The sequence below is a fragment of the Microcaecilia unicolor genome, chromosome 3 (genome assembly GCF_901765095.1).
Source record: "Microcaecilia unicolor chromosome 3, aMicUni1.1, whole genome shotgun sequence".
Lineage (NCBI taxonomy): Eukaryota > Metazoa > Chordata > Amphibia > Gymnophiona > Siphonopidae > Microcaecilia > Microcaecilia unicolor.
In genome coordinates this window covers 228,328,530-228,350,275 of record NC_044033.1, presented here as the reverse complement: position 1 = coordinate 228,350,275, position 21,746 = coordinate 228,328,530, and the positions used below count along the sequence as shown (strand labels likewise).

Here is a 21,746-nt window from a genome sequence, read left to right as displayed (position 1 = left end):
ATCGCTTCAGCAAAAAATAAGTCCTGGAAAAATATCTCAAAAGAGGAACTTTATGCATATATTGGACTTTTCCTGCTGGCAGGGAGTCAAAAATCGTATGATGTCCCAATACGAGAATTATTTCTGGACCCACTTTCTGATCCACACTATAAGGCGACAATGTCAGTGGGCAGATATGAGGAAATTAGAAGGATCATTCGCTTTGATGATAAGCGAACTCGTGCAGCGAGGTTTGAAACAGACAAATTAGCCCCTATCAGTTATATCTGGAACATATTTATCAAAAATTGCACAAAACTTTACAATCCTAGTACTAATGTTACTGTAGATGAGCAACTTGTACCGTTCAGAGGACGCTGCAAATTCATACAATACATGCCCAGCAAGCCAGCCAAGTACGGTATAAAAATCTTCTGGATGTGTGATTCTGCAAATTATTATGGCATAAATGGCGTAATCTACTGTGGCAAAGAGGTTGGTGCACCAGTACAGAAGGATCTGGGGTCTGAAATAGTCAAAACTCTTGCTGTTCCAATATTCAATTCAGGTAGAAACATCACCATGGACAATTATTTCACCAATGTTGAACTAGGCAATTTTCTGCTTGCAAAAGCTATTACACTTGTTGGTACTATAAAGCAAAACAGACGAGAAATTCCAGCAGCACTCAAACACAATCGTCAGCGAGCACTTTATGAGAGTGTCTTTGGATTCAATAACAAAGCGACTTTGGTATCTTACAAGGCAAAGAAGGAGAAATCTGTAATTTTACTCAGTACCATGCATCACGATTGCAGTGTTGACAGCAATAACCAAAAATTGAAACCAGAAATCATCCTGCATTACAATGCAACAAAAGGAGGTGTAGATAAAATGGATGAGATGGTGGGAGAATATTCGTGTAAGAGGCAAACAAAACGATGGCCTGTAGTACTATTTTCAAATATGCTTGATGTAGCAGCCCTAAATTCATTCATTATTTATACAGAAACTCATCCTGAATTTCATGCACAGAGGAAGGACAGGAGACGCTTATTCTTGAAGGACCTTTGTCATGAACTTGTAATACCTCACATGATAGAGCGAAGCGACTTGAAATGCTTGCCAAAGAAAACTAAAGAAGCAATGAAATGGTGTGGCGTACAGTTTCAGATTACTCCAGAGCCAGGAGAAAGAAAACGAAAGCGTTGTTTCATGTGTCCAAGAAACATAGAGAGGAAAACTGAGCGATATTGTTCCACTTGTAAGGAAACTGTTTGCAAAGAACACTCTTCTGAAAAAATAACATGTCAGAATTGTTTGGAAGACTAATATAATAGAAAAGAAAGTTAGAATAAAAATGTAGCTGCAGCTAGTTTGCTATAGATTTCTATGCATTTTGTGTGTTTTCATGTCTTTGCGTGAAATTTGGGAAAAAAAAAGATTTTTTGGTGTTTTCTGTGAAAAATTATAATTAAAATGTTGTCCACTATTCATATTTTATTGAGCAATTTTGAAATAAACTTGTGAAAGTTATTTAAGTGTGTTTTTCTACATTATGTGCATGGGGGCCTAAAAGGCCCCCATGACGTTAATATGTATATTTTTAACGTCATGCGTTCTAGGGTTAACGCAGGGGCGTAGCTACGGGTGGGCCTGGGTGGGCCCAGGCCCACCCAATTTCAGCTCAGGCCCGCTCACCCAGCTGATCTCTCCAGACTAGCAGCAGCGGCGAACTGGCGGGCGGCGGCACTAAAAGCATAAAGCAGCGAAGCTCTTCGATTCCGTCCTTCGCTTTCCGTTTCCTGCCCTCTCAGCGTCCCGCCTTCCTTTGATGTCATTTCCTTTCGGGCGGGCGGGCGGGACGCTGAGAGGGCAGGAAACGGAAAGCGAAGGACGGAATTGAAGAGCTTCGCTGCTTTATGCTTTTAGTGCCGCTGCCTGCCAGTTCGCTGCTGCCAGGGCCGGTCTTAGCAAATGTGGGGCCCTATGCAGACCAATTTGGTGGGGCCCCACCCTAGCTCCGCCCCCACCCTAGCCCCGCCCCACCCTAGCTCCACCCCATTGATAAGATTATTCCATTTTTAGAACATTTTTTTATTTATGAAATTTCAAATAAGTAAATAAGTAAAGACAAATGAAGTTAAACTTGTACAGAAAAACTGATTGAAATAATAAGCACAATGCTATCATGAAACCTCCCCTCCCCAGAAATTATTCAGTTCAAGTCCACTACAATTAGTAGTTCCAATTCTCATAACAAAGGAGAATAAAGGAAAAATATTAAGAAAAGACCCAGTACTTTCAAATTCCCCTATTACTCTGTAACCCATCAAACCCGAGAGGCAAGTAGCCACATCAGTTACTAAAATAGTTTGAACTGATTGTACCTACTTTATATCAGATTTTGCTACTTCATGATTTCCATTCTCAGATTTTAGCTTAGTAATCTTTTCTTCCTGTGATTGCAGTCTAGCTTCTAAATGATTAATTCGAGGTGTCATATCATTAATTACTGGAAGCAGTGTTTTAGCTAAATCTGCTATTGCCATCCAAATTTTTATCAGGAGAAATATCTGCAGATCTATGTGAAAATAACCCAGATATGTTAGAAACAGCCTCTTCCAAGCCAGAAGATCTTACTTGCTCAGCTTCTCCAGCAACTAATGTTGTTGGGCCAAATTCCTCTCAGGGAGGCAGACATTTCCAACCCTTGCACCGTCCGCAAGCGTCGTTAGATGAGAGAGACACTTCTCCTGATCTCCTGCCTGCATGGAATCCGATTTCAATTTGGCATAAGTGCACAACTGTTGGCGTCAGCAACGATGGCTCACCTCATGTCCTCACCACCTCTGACCAGGCTCCAGCTTATCCCGCTCAGTGACTCCCGCCCTCGCGTCCGGAAACAGGAAATACATCAAAAGGCGGGACATTGAGCGGGAAGCTGGAGCCTGGAGGTGAGCCGTCGCGCTGCAACTGTCTGTCGTCGTCATCGGGGGCGGGGCCATCGCTGCCTGGGCTGGCTCGCTGGCATCGCTCAGTTAGTCGCCGGGGTCTGGGGACTCGGGAGCTGACGGCGGGCTCAACGGGCCCAAGCTAGGGGTGGGCGCCGCCGCGCCAGTGGTGGCGGGAGCGGAGCGGCCGAGCCGCGGGAATGGGGATCATCTCAGGCGACTAAGGTGAGCGGCGGCGGAGGTCGGAGCGGAGACACGAGCGAGGCAGAGTTGAGGCTCGCTGCGCGGGGCCCCATTAGGCGTGCCGTGCGGGGCCCCCTTAGGCGCGGGGCCCTATGCGGTCGCCTTGGTCGCCTCTGCCTAAGACCGGCCCTGGCTGCTGCGACTACAGAAGGAAGCCATTTAAAATCTGTTTCTACTCCCCTACGCAGCCGTCGCCATTCACTTAAAGCACAGCAAGCAAACCTAGTGAGCTGCTGTGCTGCCTGCATCCACGTTATCTTCTTTATTCAGCAGAGGGTGGTGAGCAGAGGGAAGGATGGGACTGGGAGGGGTGGTAAGTATAGAGTATGGGGAATGGGGGACTAATGAACTGGGTGAAAAATGGGGGAGGAATTTAGGAGACTGGGTAAGGGAGAGATAGAGGGGGGAATGGGAGTGCTGGAGCGGGAATGAGAGGGAGATGGTCAAAGGGGAGAGAGGAGCATCGATGGACATGGATGGGAGGACAAGGACCAGGGAGAGAGGAGAAATTGCTGGACATGGAGGGGAGGGCAGGGGAGAGAGGAGGATTTCTGGATATAGATGGATGAGGGGGGCAGGGGAGAGAGGAGAATTGCTGGATATGGATGGATAGATGGATGGAGGGCAGGGGAGTTGCTGGACATGGGTGGATAGAGGGGAGGGCAGGGGAGGAGAGTTGCTGGACATAGGTGGATGGAGGGGAGGGTAGAAGAGAGTTGCTGGATGGAGGGAAGGGCAGTGGAGAGAGGATAGTTGCTGGACATGGGTGGATGGAGGGGAGAGCAGGGAGGGAATTGTTGGACATGGATGGAGGGGAAGGAAGGGAAGACAGGAAGGAGATGCACAAGGATGGAGGGGAGAAAGAAGAAATTCTGGACATGGATGGAGGGGAGGGAAGACAGACGAAGGAGATGCACATGGATGGAGGGGAAGGGAGAGAGAAGAAATGCTGAAATGGATGGAGGGGAGGGAAGAGAGAGGAAGGATATATGAGGGAAAAGGAAGAGAGGAGAAAAACAGCACATGGATGGAGAAAATAGGCAGAAGCTGGATCCACTGGACAGTCAAGTCTGCGGAGGACCCAGCTTTTACTTAGGATATAGAGCAAGAAATGAAGAAGAAAGGAGGAAAGTAAAGAAATAAATGGAAAGGAAGCCCTGGAAACGGAGTTAAGAGGACAGATAGCAGCAGAATCAGATACTGGGCCAGCACAATCAGAAAAACAAAGTCACCAGACAACAAAGGTAGAAAAAAATCATTTTATTTTCATTATAGTGTTTGGAATATGTCCACTTTGGGAATCAGGTGCTCAACATTAAAAGTTTATATTTATTTATTTACGTATTTATGGCATATTATCCCACATTAAACATGAATTAGATTGGAACCTGGGATCATTTAATTTTTTTTTTCCTGGAGAGAGTAATGCATTGCCTCCCCCCCCCCCCCCCAGGCTCTCTCCCCTGCTATAGCCAGCTCTGCAATTTTGAGGGGAGGTGGACGGGGGGGGGGGGGGGGGGGCGCAGAGGTGGACTGGGGAGAGAGCCTGTTGTTAAACATTTACCAGCAAACCACTGTCTAGTGCCCACCCATCCATCCTGTTGGCCCACCCAAAAATTGACTTCTGGCTACGCCACTGCTTTAACGGATGTCTTTCATTTCACTGGCCCTATGTTGTACAAATATGTGTTGCTCAGAGACCAGACACAAGAATGTCTGCTTGTGAATACTTTGCTTACTTTAGCCTTGAAAGTTGTTCTTAGGCACTGGAAGACTCTGAGTCACGCCATACATCAAGCCTGGTGGAATTTAGTATTTCAGACTTGGGGGGAGGGAAGAAAGAATGAATGAGTAAATAGATGTATTATATATCATAGACAAAATGTGAAATGTACACTTGTATATTTGTTGTTGGTTACTATGTTAATAAAAATGATTGAGACATAAATATGAAGTGTTTCTAGCTAAACGGTCATGTCGATATGTTGCTTAAAAGGAGAAGTGGTCTTTGTTATTGGCCTACTTTACAGATGTCTGTTGAGAGGTTGGGGTTTTCCTTCCCCCCCCCCCTTCCCGTTTTTTAAAATCTATCTGCTGTTACCCTGCTTTGTTCAATGTTATACTGTTTATTCACTCAATAAAAATACTAAGAGTAGAACAATGCATTTTAATAGTGCCTAGGTTAAAAATTAAAAAAGTTATATATATTTTTCATGTTGTGAGGTTTTTTTCAATGGCGATAGTCTCTGCAGTGCCCAGGTTTAAAAAAAGGTTTTAAACTTAAAGTAGCCAGGTTTTGAGTGGAGGTGAGCTCTGCAGTGCCCGGGACATTAAATAAAAAAAAAAAAGGTCTTACATTTAATGCTGGTGTGCTTCAGGGTGTGGGATATGCCAGACCATGGGGGGAATGGTAGGGATTGATGCTAGGCTACAGGTGGGGGTGGGGTAGGGCTGATGCTTACCTATGTGATGGGTGGTGGGTAAGGGATGGGCTGATGCTGGGCTACTGGGATGGATGGATGGAGGAGTATAGAAGGGGAAGGCTGATTCTAGGCTACAGGGATGGATAGACGGGGGGTAGAGAAGGGAAGAGCTGATGCTAGGTTACAGGGATGGTTGGGGGGGGGTTAGGGAAGAGAAAGGTTGATGCCAAGCTACAGGGATGGATAGGGGAGGTAGGGAAGGAAAGGGCTGATGCTGTGCTAGAGGACAATTTCTAATTTTTGGTCCTTTATTCTGTAATTGATTAAGGATGGTTTGTGCTCTGCATGTGACCGAGTAGGTGAGAGATTCTGCTGGCATGTGGTTTGTGTGGGGATCTATCAGTTTATCTTTTCCAATGGGATACATATTGCTGTTGTATATATTCACTTCTGCCTTTTTAAAGGTACTATTATTCCAATTGGTGTTAGGGTTTGTAGCATAGGCACTAAGAAACCTTTTTGCAGGATTTAGTGTTACTTCGCAAAGAACCAGGCAGTAAAGGGATCTTGTGTTCCTATTATTGAGATGCTACCAGAATTTGAATAAATTTTTCCTATGGAAAGCTGTAAGAGCCAAAGGAAGGGGAAAAGGCTCAAATGTATTTACTTGTTTTGCTTAATCAGGTATTTACATTTGTGATAAAGCAAAGTTTGAAGGATATTTGCCATTGATGTAATTATATTGCAGGATCCTGTAATGTTGAGATATTTGCCATTATAGTAGACTTATATCTGGTCAAGTGTATGATATGGGTTAATGTAATTATATTTTAAAAAATCAGTTTTTCCATTAAATATGTATGTGCTTTATGCTGATGCAGGCAGCTATTGGGCAGACTACTTAGAAATCTATCATTTATTTATTTGTAGCACTTGTATCCCACATTTTCCCACCTATTTGCAGGCTCAATGTGGCTTACATTATGCCGTAATGGCGATCGCCATTCTGGAATGAGAAATACAGAATCTTATTATATTTAAAGTACAAGTATAAGGAGTAGATATACAGTTCAATTCAGGCATTAAAGATCAAGGGTAAAAGTAGAAGATTCAACAGTAATAACGTTAATAAAGTAAACAAATAGAAAGAGTTCAATATTAACTTGTTTAAGTTATATGTGTGAGTGGGGAACTCTACCTAACTTCCACCCATGAGTTCACCCCCCTTGCAAATACGCAGTATGCAAGTTAAGCTCTTGCCCTGCTAACACTTATGTGGGTATGTGTGCATATACGTATCAAGTGCATTCTAAGGCATTATTTTGTAGTATCCCAAGAAACACTATTCATACCTACACACATAGAGCCACATTAGCTCTGGGCCCACCCAACTAGTGTAGACTGTTATATCTCTTTACATGCCTCAGTAATCAGACCCATATTCTCCATTGCTAATTATGTCTTCCCATTTGTTTTTAATATAATCTGCAGAACGCTTTAAAGTCATCTGTCCTGATCAGCCAGTGGTTGCTGTTCTGGGTGAAGATGCCGAGTTATCCTGCCACCTCTCCCCAGTTCTCAGTGCTAAATACATGGAGGTGAGGTGGTTCCGATCTAGTTTCAACTTAGTTGTGCACCTGTATGAGAATGGGATGGATCAGAATGAGGATCAGATCCCAGAATACAGAGGTAGGACAGAGCTGATCAGAAATTACATTTCATGTGGCATCGTGTCACTGCGGATCCACAATATTGGGCCTGATGATGATGGAAGCTACACGTGTTTCTTTCAATCTGATACTTCCTATGACGATGCAACATTGGAGCTGAAAGTAGTTCGTAAGTGGAGGATTTCATTCTCTTCTGACTTTCTATCTTGTCTGTGTTCAGTGTAAATTAACTAAAAGACATAAGTAGCTTTTATGGCTACACTGCCATAATGAGGATACATTTCAGGACTCACTGATATTACAAACACATTGTTAAGGAAAGAGGTAAAGAAGTGATAGGAGAAATTATGTGTGGATAGTGAGCTCAGACACAAAGACAGACAGGTACAATAAACACTGAACAGGACCCTGACCAGGAGTCAGACAGGCTGAAAGCAGGGGATAAAATGTTGTCTCATATATCTTCCCTTAAGGTATTGAGAGAGATCCTGTTAGAGGATGGGAGAGGGCACAAACAACTTTACCATGTGAACGCCTCCCACACAATTATGCACTATGGCAATTAACTGCATAATTATAGAATAGAGTATAGGCACTATACTGCCCTGTACATAAATAAGTAAATACTGACCCATGTAGATGGCAATATTCTATAAATTTACATGTGCAATCAATGTGCAAATTTAAGCATCCTGCTGGAGAATGAGGAGAGAGGAGGCTTGATTGCAGGGGATACCACATTGCCATATCATGGGTACACTGCAGGACTCACTGATATTAGTAAGGAAAGAGACAGAGGAGTGATAGGAGAGATTAAGGCCCCAATGCTCAAAAGTTGCCATTAAATACTGTAGCTGCTATTGAACATAAGCAGCGACCAATGCTCAAGGGAAATTGCATGCAAATGAGATGCACGGAAAATCGGCAAGTGGCTCAGTAGAGAAAGCGCCTAGCACATGTTCAGAACAGTCTCTTGATGAGTCCATGTTCTGCGCCTTTCCAGGAATCATTTTCTCCTGCTGCTCCTTTCCCTGTAGTGCTCAGTTTACTTGCTTTTCCTCTGGCAGCCCCCCCCCCCCCATTGATTTTTCCAGCCTGCTTGGGAATCTCCTCCTTGCTTAAGACCCCCACCTAACATCATAGGGGCTTTCCCTAGCCAATAGGCTGTCTGCTTTTGTTTCTGTGCCTCTCTAAGTAGCTTTCTGCTCTCCAACACTGTTTTGCTCCTCCTGCTATTGAAAAATGCAAGCAGACTGCACACAATGACAGCTCCAGACCTGCAGTAAATTCTAGCACATTAAAGATAGGCTCCCCTTTCTGTGCATCACACAGAATGCTCATTATAATACTAATGAGCTTATTGTAATACATTCTCATAGGATTCTTGGTAGCTGCTATGGCAAACGGTTAAAACCCTGCAAAACCTCTTTGTGCATTTGATGCTACATAACATTTGCTGTAGACTGGCTACAACAGGTCTAAAGCAAACGATGCAACCATGGTAAGCTTTGTGCATCGCCCCCTTAGTGTGGATAGTGAACTCAGGTTTGGCACAAGGGCAGACAGGTACAATAAACTCTGAACAGGACAATGCTGCCTAACACTGATCAGGAATCAGAACTGGACAAATTACATGTTATTAAACCAGGAGTGAATGTACACAGCCAAGAACCACCACCAAAGGAAAACTCATAAGGGCCCATTTCAACTACTTCAATATTGTGTCTCATCTTATCTGAGCAATGTATTAAGCATCTATCTTAAACTAATAGCATTGGATTAAATCTAGTTCTCCTAACTTCAGAGATAAGAACACTGGTATTCTGAGGGTCTTAGGACTTGGGGACAATTTTTCGACAAGGATTCCATTCTAACTTTTCCCTCACAGGAGAAATTTCCTTTTGTGTCAAAAGACAGATATGCTTACCTTCAGAGATCCCACGCAGGACGTCAGCATGCACTAGAACGAAGACTTTTTTGCACTGACTGCAGGATGAAGAGGAAGTCAGCTGGTGGGGATTGGGGTGCCCCGCCAGAAAAAGCGAAGGTAGGCGGCGGGGGAGGGGGGGGTCGAGAGGGTCATCGGGAGGGGGGTCCAGGATGAAATGTACGGGGGCCCAGGCCCCCTCAGGCCCCATGTAGCTACGCCACTGCTATGAAGGCTCCCCAGGACCGTCCATTTTTTAACCCAACCGCAAGGTGATGGGAGGATTCAATGTTGTCCTTGTCAGCACCGAGGAGCATGGGTGACGTGCATTGGGCGAAAGGCCAAGAAGCATCGACACCAATCTCCTTCCATGCATGGTGCCAGGAGGTCCTGGGCGCCGAGGGATTCGGCGCCCGAGAAGCGTCAACGCCGAGAGGACTGCTCCCCCTTTATCCAGGAGGTGCCAATGTGTGTTTCTCCAAGCAGCCGAGATCCTGCTCTTGCGCCGACCCCAGAGATTCTGCAGCCTGCGCCTCAGTTGATGCCACAGTCTTTCCCAATGGCGGCCCTTGATGAGCCTTTCTCCCTGCTGATATGTGTCGGTATTGGGATGCTTGCACGTACCATACCTCCTGCTGTGGCCCTGCCTGGCCCTCAGCCCGCGGTGCAGCCTCCAACGCTGGCGCCGCTTGTGGCACCAGTGTCGACAGCCACCCAAGCTGGCACCCCTTTGATGTCGGTAGAGGAAGCTTCACGGGAGTCGAGGCAGAAGCCAGTTTCTTGTTGTCACTGCTGAGGACATGGGTCCTTGGCATCAAGGCGGGCCTGGTCTTGGACTTCCCTTAGGGAGCTGTTATCCAACACTGAGGAGGAGCACTCGTGGGCTTCAAAAGAAGATCCCAGGTACTTTTCCTCCAACAAGTCCTATGGGATTCCTTCTGAGCTCTCCCCACCACCTAAGAGGAGAATGTCTCCACCAGAGACATCTCTTTCACCTTTTTTGTACGGGAAATGGCTGAGGCCATTCCATTCCCCATAGAAGTGAAGGATGAGCCCAGGGACAAGATACTCAAGGTCCTGGACTACACCTCCCCTCCTAAGGAGGCAGTGATGGCTCCTCTCCACGAGGTACTCAAGGCAGTCCTCGTTAGAAACTGGGCATTCCCTCCGTTTCTCCCTGTGGTCCCCAAGAAAATTGACACCCAGTATCGGATCCATGGGGAACCTGGTTTGGTGAGGTCTCAGTTACCCCACGACTCCATGGTGGTGGATGCCGCTCTCAAAAAAGCCAGGAGTACTAGGGACTATGCCTTGGCTCCCACAGGCAGAGAAGCTAGAACCCTGGACTCTTTTGGGAGAGAGATGTATCAGGCCCCTATGCTCATCGCTTGTATCCATACTAGCTCTTCACAAGTCGTATACTTGCGGAACTTAGTGAGGCAGCTGTCAGTCGATGCACTCCCTTTGGAGTAGGCTGAACCGTTTCACCAGTTGGTCAAGCAGCAGAAGGCATGTCACAAGTTCTTGGCCAGAGGCACTTACGACACTTTTGACGTGGCATCCAGGATCTGTGCCCAAGGTACAGCAATGCGCAGATTCTCATGGCTGCATGTTTCTGACCTGGACCATTCTGTCCAGTAGAGGATGGCGGATGCCCCATGCTGGGGGGATACTTTTTCAGAGAGAAGGTTGAGGAGGTCGTTGACCAAATCAAGAAGCATATTGATGCTATGTCTTATCTCTTCTGCCGGGCGTCTTCTTCAACTGCCTCCTCATCTAGGAGGTATTTTGATATGTCACGGAGTGCCCCCTATTCCTATTCTAGGTGTAGATACACTCCTGTGGCTCGCCAGCCTGCTCAGGCTCAGCCCCAGCACGGTCGTTCTCGTCAACAGTGTGTTCCCAAGGCCCCTGCTGCTCCCAAGCAAAAGCAAGGGACGAGCTTTTGATTGGCTCCAGCAGAGCATAGCCATAGTCAAAGTGTCCGTCCCATATGACTTGCTGGTTGGGGGGGCGAGGTTAATTGTTTTTCAACAAAGGTGTCCTGACATAACCTCCAACCGGTGGGTTCTTCAAATAGTCCAGCTCAGGTACACTCTCAATTTGCTTTCCAAATCTCCACATTGTCCACTGAGAGCACATTCTTTCAGCTGTGAGCACAGGCAGATACTTCCAGAGGAACGCTCCGCCCTTCTTAAAGCCCATGCGGTCGAACCTGTTCCACCAGGGAAAGAAGGGCAGGGATTCTATTCCAGGTACTTCCTTGTGCAGAAAAAGACACCTCTTTAACATTGCTTTTGACTCTTAACCACTTGTAACCACTCGCCTCCACCTACCCTCCTCTCTTCCTTCCCGTTCACATTAATTGATTTGATTTGCTTACTTTATTTATTTTTTGTCTATTAGATTGTAAGCTCTTTGAGCTGGGACTGTCTTTCTTCTATGTTTGTGCAGCGCTGCGTATGCCTTGTAGCGCTATATAAATGCTAAATAGTAGTAGTAGTAGTAGTAGGGATGTGTCTTATCCTAGACTTGAGGGCCCTGAACAAATTCCTAATCCGAGAAAAGTTCAAGATGGTTTCCCTGGGCAAGCTTCTTCCCATGATTCAGGAAAATGATTGGCTGTGCTCTCTGGACTTGAAAGATACATATTGTAAAGAGTATGTAGGCAGCGCTGGGGAACAGAAAGAAAAGAGGAGAGCAAGAAACTACAACTCCCCGCACGCCTCAGGGGAACCCTGGGCTAAGCAAGAATACCCCCGTTACAAGCAGGTATTCCCCAAGAAAGAACGAGAAATAGGGAACTACAACTCCCAGCATGCAAAAAGGGAACTTGGGGATAAGAGGAACTGTGTGCATTCCCATGAGTCACCAGTGGAGGGCCGCAGGGGAAGGAGTAAGGCTGATTCTCCAACCTGGTGGAAGAGGTGGTGGAACAAGTGGGTGGAGAAAGAAGGGACTCCAAATAGCTCTAATGAAAGAAAGGGTGAGCAGCTGGGAGAAGGGCGGGGTGAAGAGAATATGGATTGGGCACCTGAGGAGAGAGAGGAGGAGAGTGAACCTTGCCCTATGGAGTTGACTGAACCAGAGAACACCTTGGAAGAGCCGATGGACTTTTCAGCTCTGGCTCAGCGAAAGCCAAGGAGGTAGCGGGGCCAAGCCGGGTCAAGCGGGAGGAGGTCAGGTAGGAGTATGACTGACCAAGAGGGTGGGACCCTAGGCTTTGAGCCCGCGCAAAGCCATTACTGAGCTGTGTTTTTGAAGCGTGGCTAAATTTGAACTGTGTTTTTGAAAGCCTAGCTAGACTGAGCTGGGTTTTGAAGCTTGGCTAAAGTTGAACTGTGTTGGGAAAACCAGGGCTGAATTGAGCCGTGTGTTTTTTTTTTTCTTTTGGCTGCTACTCTCCAGGGGACCGGGAGAGAAAGCAGCAGCGGAAGCCTGCACGGTGTAGCACTGTTTGCTGTTTTGGGAGACGCAATTGAGAGAAGGAGGGACGACCCTCCTGTTCAATAAAAAGCTGCATTAGTTTTGTTTTTGAGGAAAAGGGGAGCCATACAGGAGTGTGCTTTATTTTGGTTTTCTGGAAGAGCTGCAACCCAGGAGGAAAGAGGATCCACTTTACAATATACACACATCCCGATACTTCCAGCCCATCGGAAGTATCTTCGGTTTCGGCTGGGAACACATCACTTTCAGTACTGTGTGTTGCCTTTTGGCCTCTTGTCATCTCTCAGGGTCTTTACCAAGTGTCTAGCCATAGTCGCTGTGTTGCTACACAGACTGAGAGTTCATGTGTTCCCTTATCTCGACGATTGGCTGATGAGGAGCACCTCCGAGAACGGAACTCGGGAGTCCATGCGGTTGACTGTTCGGGTGCTGGAGCTACTAGGGTTCGTTATAAACTACCCAAAGTCCCATCTCCACCCTGTTCAGCAATTGGAGTTTATAGGAGCCCTGCTCAATACAAGGACTGTTCGAGCCTACCTCCCAGAGACATGGGTGGACAATCTTGTCTCCCTAGCGTCCGAGGTTCAGACATCGCAGCGGGTCACAGCTTGGCAGATGTTGAAGTTGTTGGGCCACATGGCTTCCACAGTGTACGTTACACCCATGGCACGTCTTCACATGAGATCTGCTCAATGGTCTCTTGCTTCTCAGTGGTATCAGGCCACTGGAAATCTAAAAGACGTCATCCTAGTGTCCCCACAGCTGGTACGCTGTCTTCAATGGTGGACAATTCTGTCCAATTTGACCTTGAGACTTCCATTCCAAATTCCTCAGCCGCAAAAGGTGTTGACTATGGATGCATCTCTCCTGGGATGGGGAGCTCATATGGATGGGCGTCACATTTAGGGAGCCTGGTCCCTCCAGGAAAAGAATCTTCAGATCAATCTCCTGAAGCTCCGAGCGATCTGGAATACTCTAAAGACTTTCAGAGATTGGCTGTCCTATCAAATTATTCTAATTCAAACAGACAATCAGGTTGGAATATTTATACCAACAAGCAAGGGGGCAACGGATATCGCCCTCTGTGTCAGGAAGACATCCAGATGTGGCATTGGTCTCGCCAGCACAGCATGTTTCTCCAAGCCACTTATCTGGCGGATGTAAACAATGACCTGGCTGACAGGCTGAGCAGGATAATGCAACCTCATGAGTGGTCTCTAAATATGGGCATAGCCCGCAAGATCTTCCGAGCGTGGGGCACCCCCCTCGGTGGAACCTTTTGCCACTCAACTCAACCACAAGGTCCCTCAGTTCTGTTCCAGGCTTTAGGCCCATGATAGACTAGCATCAGATGCCTGCCTGCCTTCCTTCATTAGGGGTCAGGCCTTCTGTATGTGTATCTTCCAATACCTCTAGTGGGAAAGACTTTGTTGAAACTCAAGCAAGACCATGGAACCATAATTCTAATTGTGCCCTACTGGCCATGACAGATTTGGTTCCCTTTTCTTCTGGACTTGTCCTCTGAAGAACCATGGAGAATGGAGTGTTTTCCGACCGTTATCACTCAGAATTAGGGGTTACTTCTACATCCCAGTCTCCAGTCTCTGGCTCTCACGGCCTGGATGTTGAGAGCCTAGAATTCACTTCCTTGGGTCTTTCGGAGGGTTTCTCCCGAGTCATGCTGGCTTCCAGGAAAGATTCCACTAAGAGATGTTTGTCATGACTCTTGGAGCTTGGTAATTAGAAGCCCCAATATCATGGAGCATAACCCTGGCGCAGCAATCACCTGAAGTCTCTATTATTTTATAAAGTCTCTTTTATTGAATAAATCACAGATAATTTACTCACAGATAGATGTTCAGGATACAGAGACTTCTTAATCTGGAGGCTGTGGGAGGTAGAGATCTGAAGAGAGGTAGTTGTATTGCAGGGGGAGGGGAAGATAGTTGAACAGGCAGAAATAGTCCAAAGCTGGGTGACTGCAATGTGCGATATCTCATTTGGAAGGAGATATTTACAGGGTAAAAAAGCCAGGTTCGTTACAGGGATTTTCAGCCGGACAGAGCTGTCTGGAGCGAGATGGGGTCATCTCCATGCCCCTGGCTGGATGGTGTTAGCATACCTCATGGCTGAAAGGACAAAGAGGTGATGGGGCTTTTTACAGGCTCGGGGGGGGGGGGGGTGCAGATAGAGGCCAATGGGAACAGAGCTTGCCATCGGGTGGCAAGGGGTGGTCCTAGAGATAGGAAGGAAAGGTCATACCTGGCTGACCTCTTAGGACAGAGATAGTAAGGCTGAACAGGAAATGGTAGCAGGGAGACAGAGGAGCCAAGTTTGGCAGAGAGAGAGAGGGGAGGTCCAGGCAGCCTTACAACCAGTGGTAACAACTCTTGCACAACCAAGCAAGTGTGGCTGCACTGCCTGTGAACTACATTAACCACAGTGCCTTGCTCATATATCTTTACAATGAGAGACTGCAGCAGCGAAAGTTCTTAGAAATGAGAATAACAGTAAAGACATTACTCACATTTTAGGATCACGTTATGAACTAGTGCAAGGCTGTCAGGGAACAGAACACTCCTCGCCTGATATCGGTAGATATCATCATCATTATCACAATTTATTAAATCAATCGCATGCGAGGTCCATTATTAACATTCAGGTTGTCCATCGGCTGTCGTGACACCAAGCTTGAACGGACAGTCACAAACTCTGGAACAGCGTGAGTCCTTGGCCTATTGTCGTCGGACAGCAGCAAGAGGCAAACCTCCCAGGCAGGACTGGACTGACGAGCTTGGCTTGGCTGGAACAGGTTTCAGAATACTCGAACGAGCTTGGCAGGAACGGGGTCCAGGACTTTCAATGAGCCGGGTAGGCACAGGGTCTGAAACGAGAGACAGACAACAACAACACAAGAGAGGGAGAGAGAGAGAGAGCCTTCGAGTCTCTGGTCTTCACAGGAGGTGGCAGATCACAGTGCTTACGCCTCTTCATGTGGTACGAGGAGCACGACTTCAGCGATGGGTCTGCAGAAATTCTTCGCTATTCCTTGTTTCCCAGTTCTGACCTCGACCTTTCTGATGTTTCCATCTTCGCTAGGGATGGCTCTGGTAACCACCGCCAAGGGCCACTCATTGCATTGGGCCTGGTTGTCTTTGAGTAAGACAATATCGCCTTCGCGGATGTTGCCCTTGCTGATCTGCCATTTGCTGCGGGTCTGTAGGGTCGGGAGGTACTCTCGTCTCCAGCGGCTCCAGAAGGTATTGGCCAAACTCTGGACTTGTCTCCATTGCCGTCTGCATAGGTCTTTCTCATCGAAATCCCCAGGCGGGTTTGGTGGCACACCTGTCTTTTGCGTTAGAAGTGTGGCTGGGGTCAAGATCAAGGGCGACTCTGGATCTGAGGACACTGGGATCAGAGGTCTCGCATTGATGATAGCAGATACTTCTGCCAGAAGTGTGGTCAGCACCTCATGGGTGAGGCGATTAGCCCCTGCTTCAGATAGCATAGAGTCGAGAATGCGACGAGCAATCACAATCATGCGCTCCCAAACTCCTCCCATATGCGAAGCATGGGGGGGGTTGAATATCCACGTGCAGTGGTGATCGTTCAGGTACTTTTCGATAGCTGGTGCGTTGATCTTCTCTGAATGTATTTTCAGCTCTTTGCAAGCACTTATGAAGTTAGATCCACAATCAGAGCGAATCTGCTTGGCTGGGCCGCGGATTGAGAGGAACCTCCTGAGAGCGTTTATGAAGCTTGAAGTGTCCATCGACTCTATGACTTCGATGTGGACAGCGCGTATGCTCATGCACGTGAACAAAATGGCCCATCGTTTGCAGCTTGCACTTCCTCCTCTGGTTCGTCTCGAGACAACTGGCCATGGTCCAAAGATATCCAGTCCCACATAGGTGAATGGTGGGTCAGTGCTCAGCCTTTCAGATGGCAGGTCTGCCATTCTTTGGTCTTGGTGTTTGCCTCGCAGTTTTCGGTACTTGACGCATCTGTGGATGGTTGCAGTGATGCACTGCTTTGCTCCGACGATCCACACTCCTGCAGCCCTGATTGCTCCTTCGGTGAAGTGTCGACCTTGGTGCTTGACCTGCTCGTGGTAATGGCGCACGAGCAGGGTGGATACTGGGTGCCGGCCTGGGGTGATCAAAGGGTTCCTTTCGCTCTTGTTGTCTATCTTGGCGTGGGTGAGGCGGCCGCCTACCCTTAGAAATCCATCCTCATCCTTGAAGGGATCTAGTTTCCAGAGGGGGCTGTCCTTTGGGATCGTCTTCCCTTTGCTGATGCACATGTACTCTGCAGCGTATGCTTCTTGTTGTACCCAACGTAAGACTACCTTCTCTGCCCGGACAAATTCTTCAACAGCCAAGGGCTTGGAACAGAGATGCCAGTGATGACACTTGCCTGTTCTTCTATTGGGGCTCTGCTGGAAAGAATGCGTGATGTGGATAAGGTGGGCTATGGCTCTTCTCAGCGTCACTCACCGTGAGAATCGGTTGAAGCGGTGCGTTCCCGGGGTGTCCTTGGGTGAGACACTCATGGCGAGGACCTTGACTATCGGACGGACTTTGACATCATCTTCTGGGTTCACCAGTTCAAAGGAGTTTGTGGTAGTTGTAGTGGCGCTTTTTGGTTGCGTGAGGAATTTCGGCCCTGTCAGCCAAGTCGTTCGCATCAGGTGCGTTGCTGGGACAGCCCTTGTGGCATGGTCCGCTGGGTTGTGGTCGGTTGACACGTAATGCCATTGGTTAGGTCTGGTGGATTTTCGGATGCGTTCCACTCGGTTACTCACATATACATGGAATCTTCTGTTCTGGTTGTATATGTAGCCGAGTACGACCTTGCTGTCTGTGTAGAACTTGACTGAGTCTATGTGGGTATCCATCTCGCTTACAACCAGTTCGGCTATTTCTACGGCTAGGACTGCTCCGCAAAGTTCTAAGCATGGCACGGTCTGCCCACATTGCGGAGCTAGCTTTGATTTGCCGAAGATGAATCCCGCACGGATGGCATCGCAAGCATCTATGGTCTTCAGGTACGCCACTGCAGCTATGGCTTTCTCCGAGGCATCAGAGAAGACGCAAACCTCCTTGCGGCGGGCGTTCGTGAGAGACACTGGGACATATGTCCGTGGGATGTGGAGTTCTTCAAGTGTCTTTAGGGAGTTTCTCCATGTGTCCCACTCTTGCCTTTTCCCTGGCGGCAATGGGGCATCCCATTCAGTTGAGCTTGAGGAGAGTTTGCGAAGCAGTGACCTCCCTTGGATGGTGACTGGTGCTACGAATCCTAGTGGGACATACAGGCTATTCACCGTAGACAAGATGCCTCGTCGGGTGTACGGCTTCTCTTGCGTGCAGACTCGGAAGGTAAAGGTGTCTGTTTTTTGGTCCCAGCTTAGGCCGAGGCTGCGCTGTAGAGGAGGGGTGTCCACTCCTAGGTCCAGATCCTTCAAGTTCGTAGCGTGGTCTGCTGGAGAGAACGCTCTCATCACATTGGCGCTGTTGGATGCGATTTTGTGGAGTCTCAGATTAGCTCCCGCTAGCATCATCTGTGTCCTTTTCAGCAGGTCAATGGCTTCTGTTTCAGTGGGTAAGGACTTCAACCCGTCGTCCACGTAGAAGTCTCTCTCCACGAACTGCCTTGCATCAACGCCGTGTTCCTTCTCTCCTTCACGTGCTGTCCGTCTGAGCCCGTAGGCGGCCACTGCTGGTGACGGGCTGTTTCCGAAAACATGTACCCGCATTCTGTATTCCACCACGTCTCCGTTGATGTCGTCATCATGGAACCACAGGAACCTTAAGTAATTCCTGTGGTCTTTGTGGACGGTGAAGCAGTAGAACATTTGCTGGATGTCAGCCATCACGGCAATGGGTTCTTTTCTGAAGTGGATTAAGATTCCCAGTAGGCTGTTGGTTAGGTCGGGCCCAGTGAGCAGCACGCTGTTCAGTGAAGTCCCTTGGAACTGGGCGCTAGAGTCGAACACAATTCGGATTTGTCGTGGCTTCTGTGGGTGGTATACCCCGAAGATAGGTAGGTACCAGCATTCCTCGTTATCTTTCAACGGTGGGGCGAGCTCCGCGTGGCCGTTGGTGAGCATGTTTTGCATGAAGGCTGTGAACTGTTGTCTCATCTCTGGTTTCCTCTTCAAGGTCCTTTGTAGCGAGGCGAGTCGGGTAACTCCTGTTGTTTGGGAGTCGGGCCCTGGGCTTACGGAATGGAAGGGGCGCTACCCAGCCGTTTGACTCGTCTTTCTCTAGGCCTTTGTCCATAATGTTCAGGAACTCTTTATCTTCTATAGAGAGTGCGAGTCTGTCATCGTCTTTAGAGGTCTGGAACACCGAGCTCCCCAGATGTTCTCCTAAACCTGCTGCGGAGCTGGTTTTACGGAGTGAGACGATGTTATGTTCTTTGTGTTTGTGAACCTCTTTGGTAGTCAGGTGATTGGCGCACGATTCAAATAGCATGGCGCGTCCACCTTCTAAGACACTGGTGGAGAGCGCACGGATGTTCGGTCTTATCGTCCAGTTGAGGCAGACGCCGCCCACTATTGTCCATCCCAGATCGAGACGGTGCGCGTAGGGAGCACCCCGTGGGCCTCTGCGTGATTCATGGATGTCCAGGAGTTCTGGTGCGTCACGACCCAGCAAGAGTAGGATCTCAGCGTCTGGATCCAAGGGTGTGAGTTGGTTGGCTATAGGTCTCAGATGAGGGTGACTCCACGCGACCTCTGGTGTAGGAATCTCATCCTTGTCATCTGGTATCTGGTCACATTCCATTAGTGCAGGTAGTTTTGACTTGGTGCTTCCATCTATTGCTTCTATCGTGTAGCCGCTTGCTACTCTCCCCAACACTTGTGTGACTCCTGCGCACGTTTTAATGCTATATGAGGAGTAGCTCTGCTGGATTCCAAACAGGTCGTAAAACTCTGACCTTGCAAGAGATCGGTTGCTTTGCTCATCTATGATAACATACATTTTGACTGCCTTCTCCGGCCGTCCCTCGGGATACACTTTGGCCAGGCGTATCTTGGTGCAGGATCTCCCTTCGCGGCCTTTACCGCATATTCTTGTGCACTTCGGCGTGGCTTGGAGTGCCTGTGGCCCTACCTCTCCCGTCTCCTCGCCGTGATTCGCTTCGGGGTTGGGATGCGGTTCGGCATCACCCGGGCGTGAAGTGTTGGTTTGCTGGCCACTGCCGCGTTCTGTATACTTGCTAGGTGCTCTGCAGTCCTTGGCGATATGGTCTGAAGAAGCCCAGCACCTGTAGCAAAGTCTGTACCTTGTGAGCAGTTCTCTACGTTCCTCCCACGGTTTCCTTAAGAACTGGCAATACTCTTCTGCCTTTTGCCGATAACGTGCATAGTTGGTCTTCATCGACGTCAGACAGGCATCGTTGTCCACCCCTGCCTTTGCAGCGTGGTGTAAACTTTCTTCCACTTCTTTCCAGAATCTGTTCAGTTTCCTGGTATAGCTTTCCTGTTTCGCTTGATACGCTTCCAGGGCCCTTTGGGTTAACTTGCGAGCTCTTCTGCCCTGGAACCCTTGTTGGGACTGGAGGGAGAGGGTGTCTATCACATCCGCGTTGGCCTCTTGTGTGTCTGGCGCGGAGGACGCTTCCTCCAGTACAATTTGTGAGACATTGAATTCTGCCATCATGTACTGGTTTGCTTATCTGTCTTTATTAAGTGAAAAGTTAACTCTTGTGTGCAGGGGGGCTGTGGATGTAAGGATTACCCAGCACGAAGCAGTTTGTCTTTCAAGCTGTTGAAATCAACTGGATCAAGTTTCACTGTTATGTTACTGGGCAAAGGAGGAGGGAGGGGGGACTGGAGAGAGTAGCTCTGAGTCAGGGATGTGGCTTCAAGCAGTAACCTAGCAACAGATTGCTTCCCGCCCTCCTTGCCCAAAGACCTTCAGAGCTCAGATTTCTGAGGCTGGAGGGAAAGGGAAGGGGGACCTTTCAAGTGTCTTCAGTGATCACAGAGGTGTGATATTCAAACAAAGAGCTAGCTGCACATTCTTTGGCTCACTCTGATGTCTTGCTTGAAGGTTAAACGTTCACAGGTTTGTCAACACAAAACATTTTTCTTCTCTCTCTGACCTTTTAGCTGCTGACTTCATTTACTGATGACCCAGAAAGGGGGGGGGCTGCTTTCGAGCAGGAGAGGACAATAGGACAGTGCTTTTGACTTAATGGCTCTCTGGAATGTGACCCATTGCTAGCACAGTCTTTTCAAAGCTTTGGTTTTGAAAACTCTGCAAATCCACTGCTTTTTCACAACTAAGTTCTTCTGATAAATGCTTTTAAACTTTAAACAGTCCAATGTTGCTTTCTTTAGCTGCAAGTTCACTTAAATGCATTTCAATTAACATAGGCAGTGCTTACTGGTGAGCCAGATGAGAAGGGGTCCCTTCTGTGCAGGAGAGGGTATTTAAATTAATCACTATCAAGAATGCAGGCGGACACTGGATTCAGTTTAAACCTCCACGATTTTCTGCTTCTTTCACAAGCTCCACTTATCTAGTAAATGCATTTTAACTTTAACAGAACATCCAACATTGCTTTCCTTATGGCTTCACTAGAATGCAGATCAATTAACATCCAGACAATGCGCAGTTACTGATTTTCCTTTTCTTTTCGACACACTTGACCCTTCTGTTCTCTTAAAGGCACAGTTGTCCTGCTCCAAACTTTCCTCACAGCTATTCAGTTATAACCACTGGATTTTTTACTGTCATGACTCTTGGAGCTTGGTAATTAGAAGCCCCAATATCATGGAGCATAACCCTGGCGCAGCAATCACCTGAAGTCTCTATTATTTTATAAAGTCTCTTTTATTGAATAAATCACAGATAATTTACTCACAGATAGATGTTCAGGATACAGAGACTTCTTAATCTGGAGGCTGTGGGAGGTGGAGATCTGAAGAGAGGTAGTTGTATTGCAGGGGGAGGGGAAGATAGTTGAACAGGCAGAAATAGTCCAAAGCTGGGTGACTGCAATGTGCGATATCTCATTTGGAAGGAGATATTTACAGGGTAAAAAAGCCAGGTTCGTTACAGGGATTTTCAGCCGGACAGAGCTGTCTGGA

General features: G+C 47.7%; 1 protein-coding gene across 1 annotated transcript in view; it reads left to right on the top strand.

Annotated features, from left to right (window-relative positions):
• LOC115466348 (butyrophilin subfamily 1 member A1-like) overlaps positions 1 to 21,746 on the top strand; it is a 148,201-nt gene that overhangs the window by 6,498 nt on the left and 119,957 nt on the right. The window contains exon 4 of the mRNA XM_030197537.1: positions 7,091 to 7,438. Coding sequence (XP_030053397.1) covers positions 7,091 to 7,438 — 348 coding nt within the window. The remainder of the gene's footprint in view (positions 1 to 7,090; positions 7,439 to 21,746) is intronic.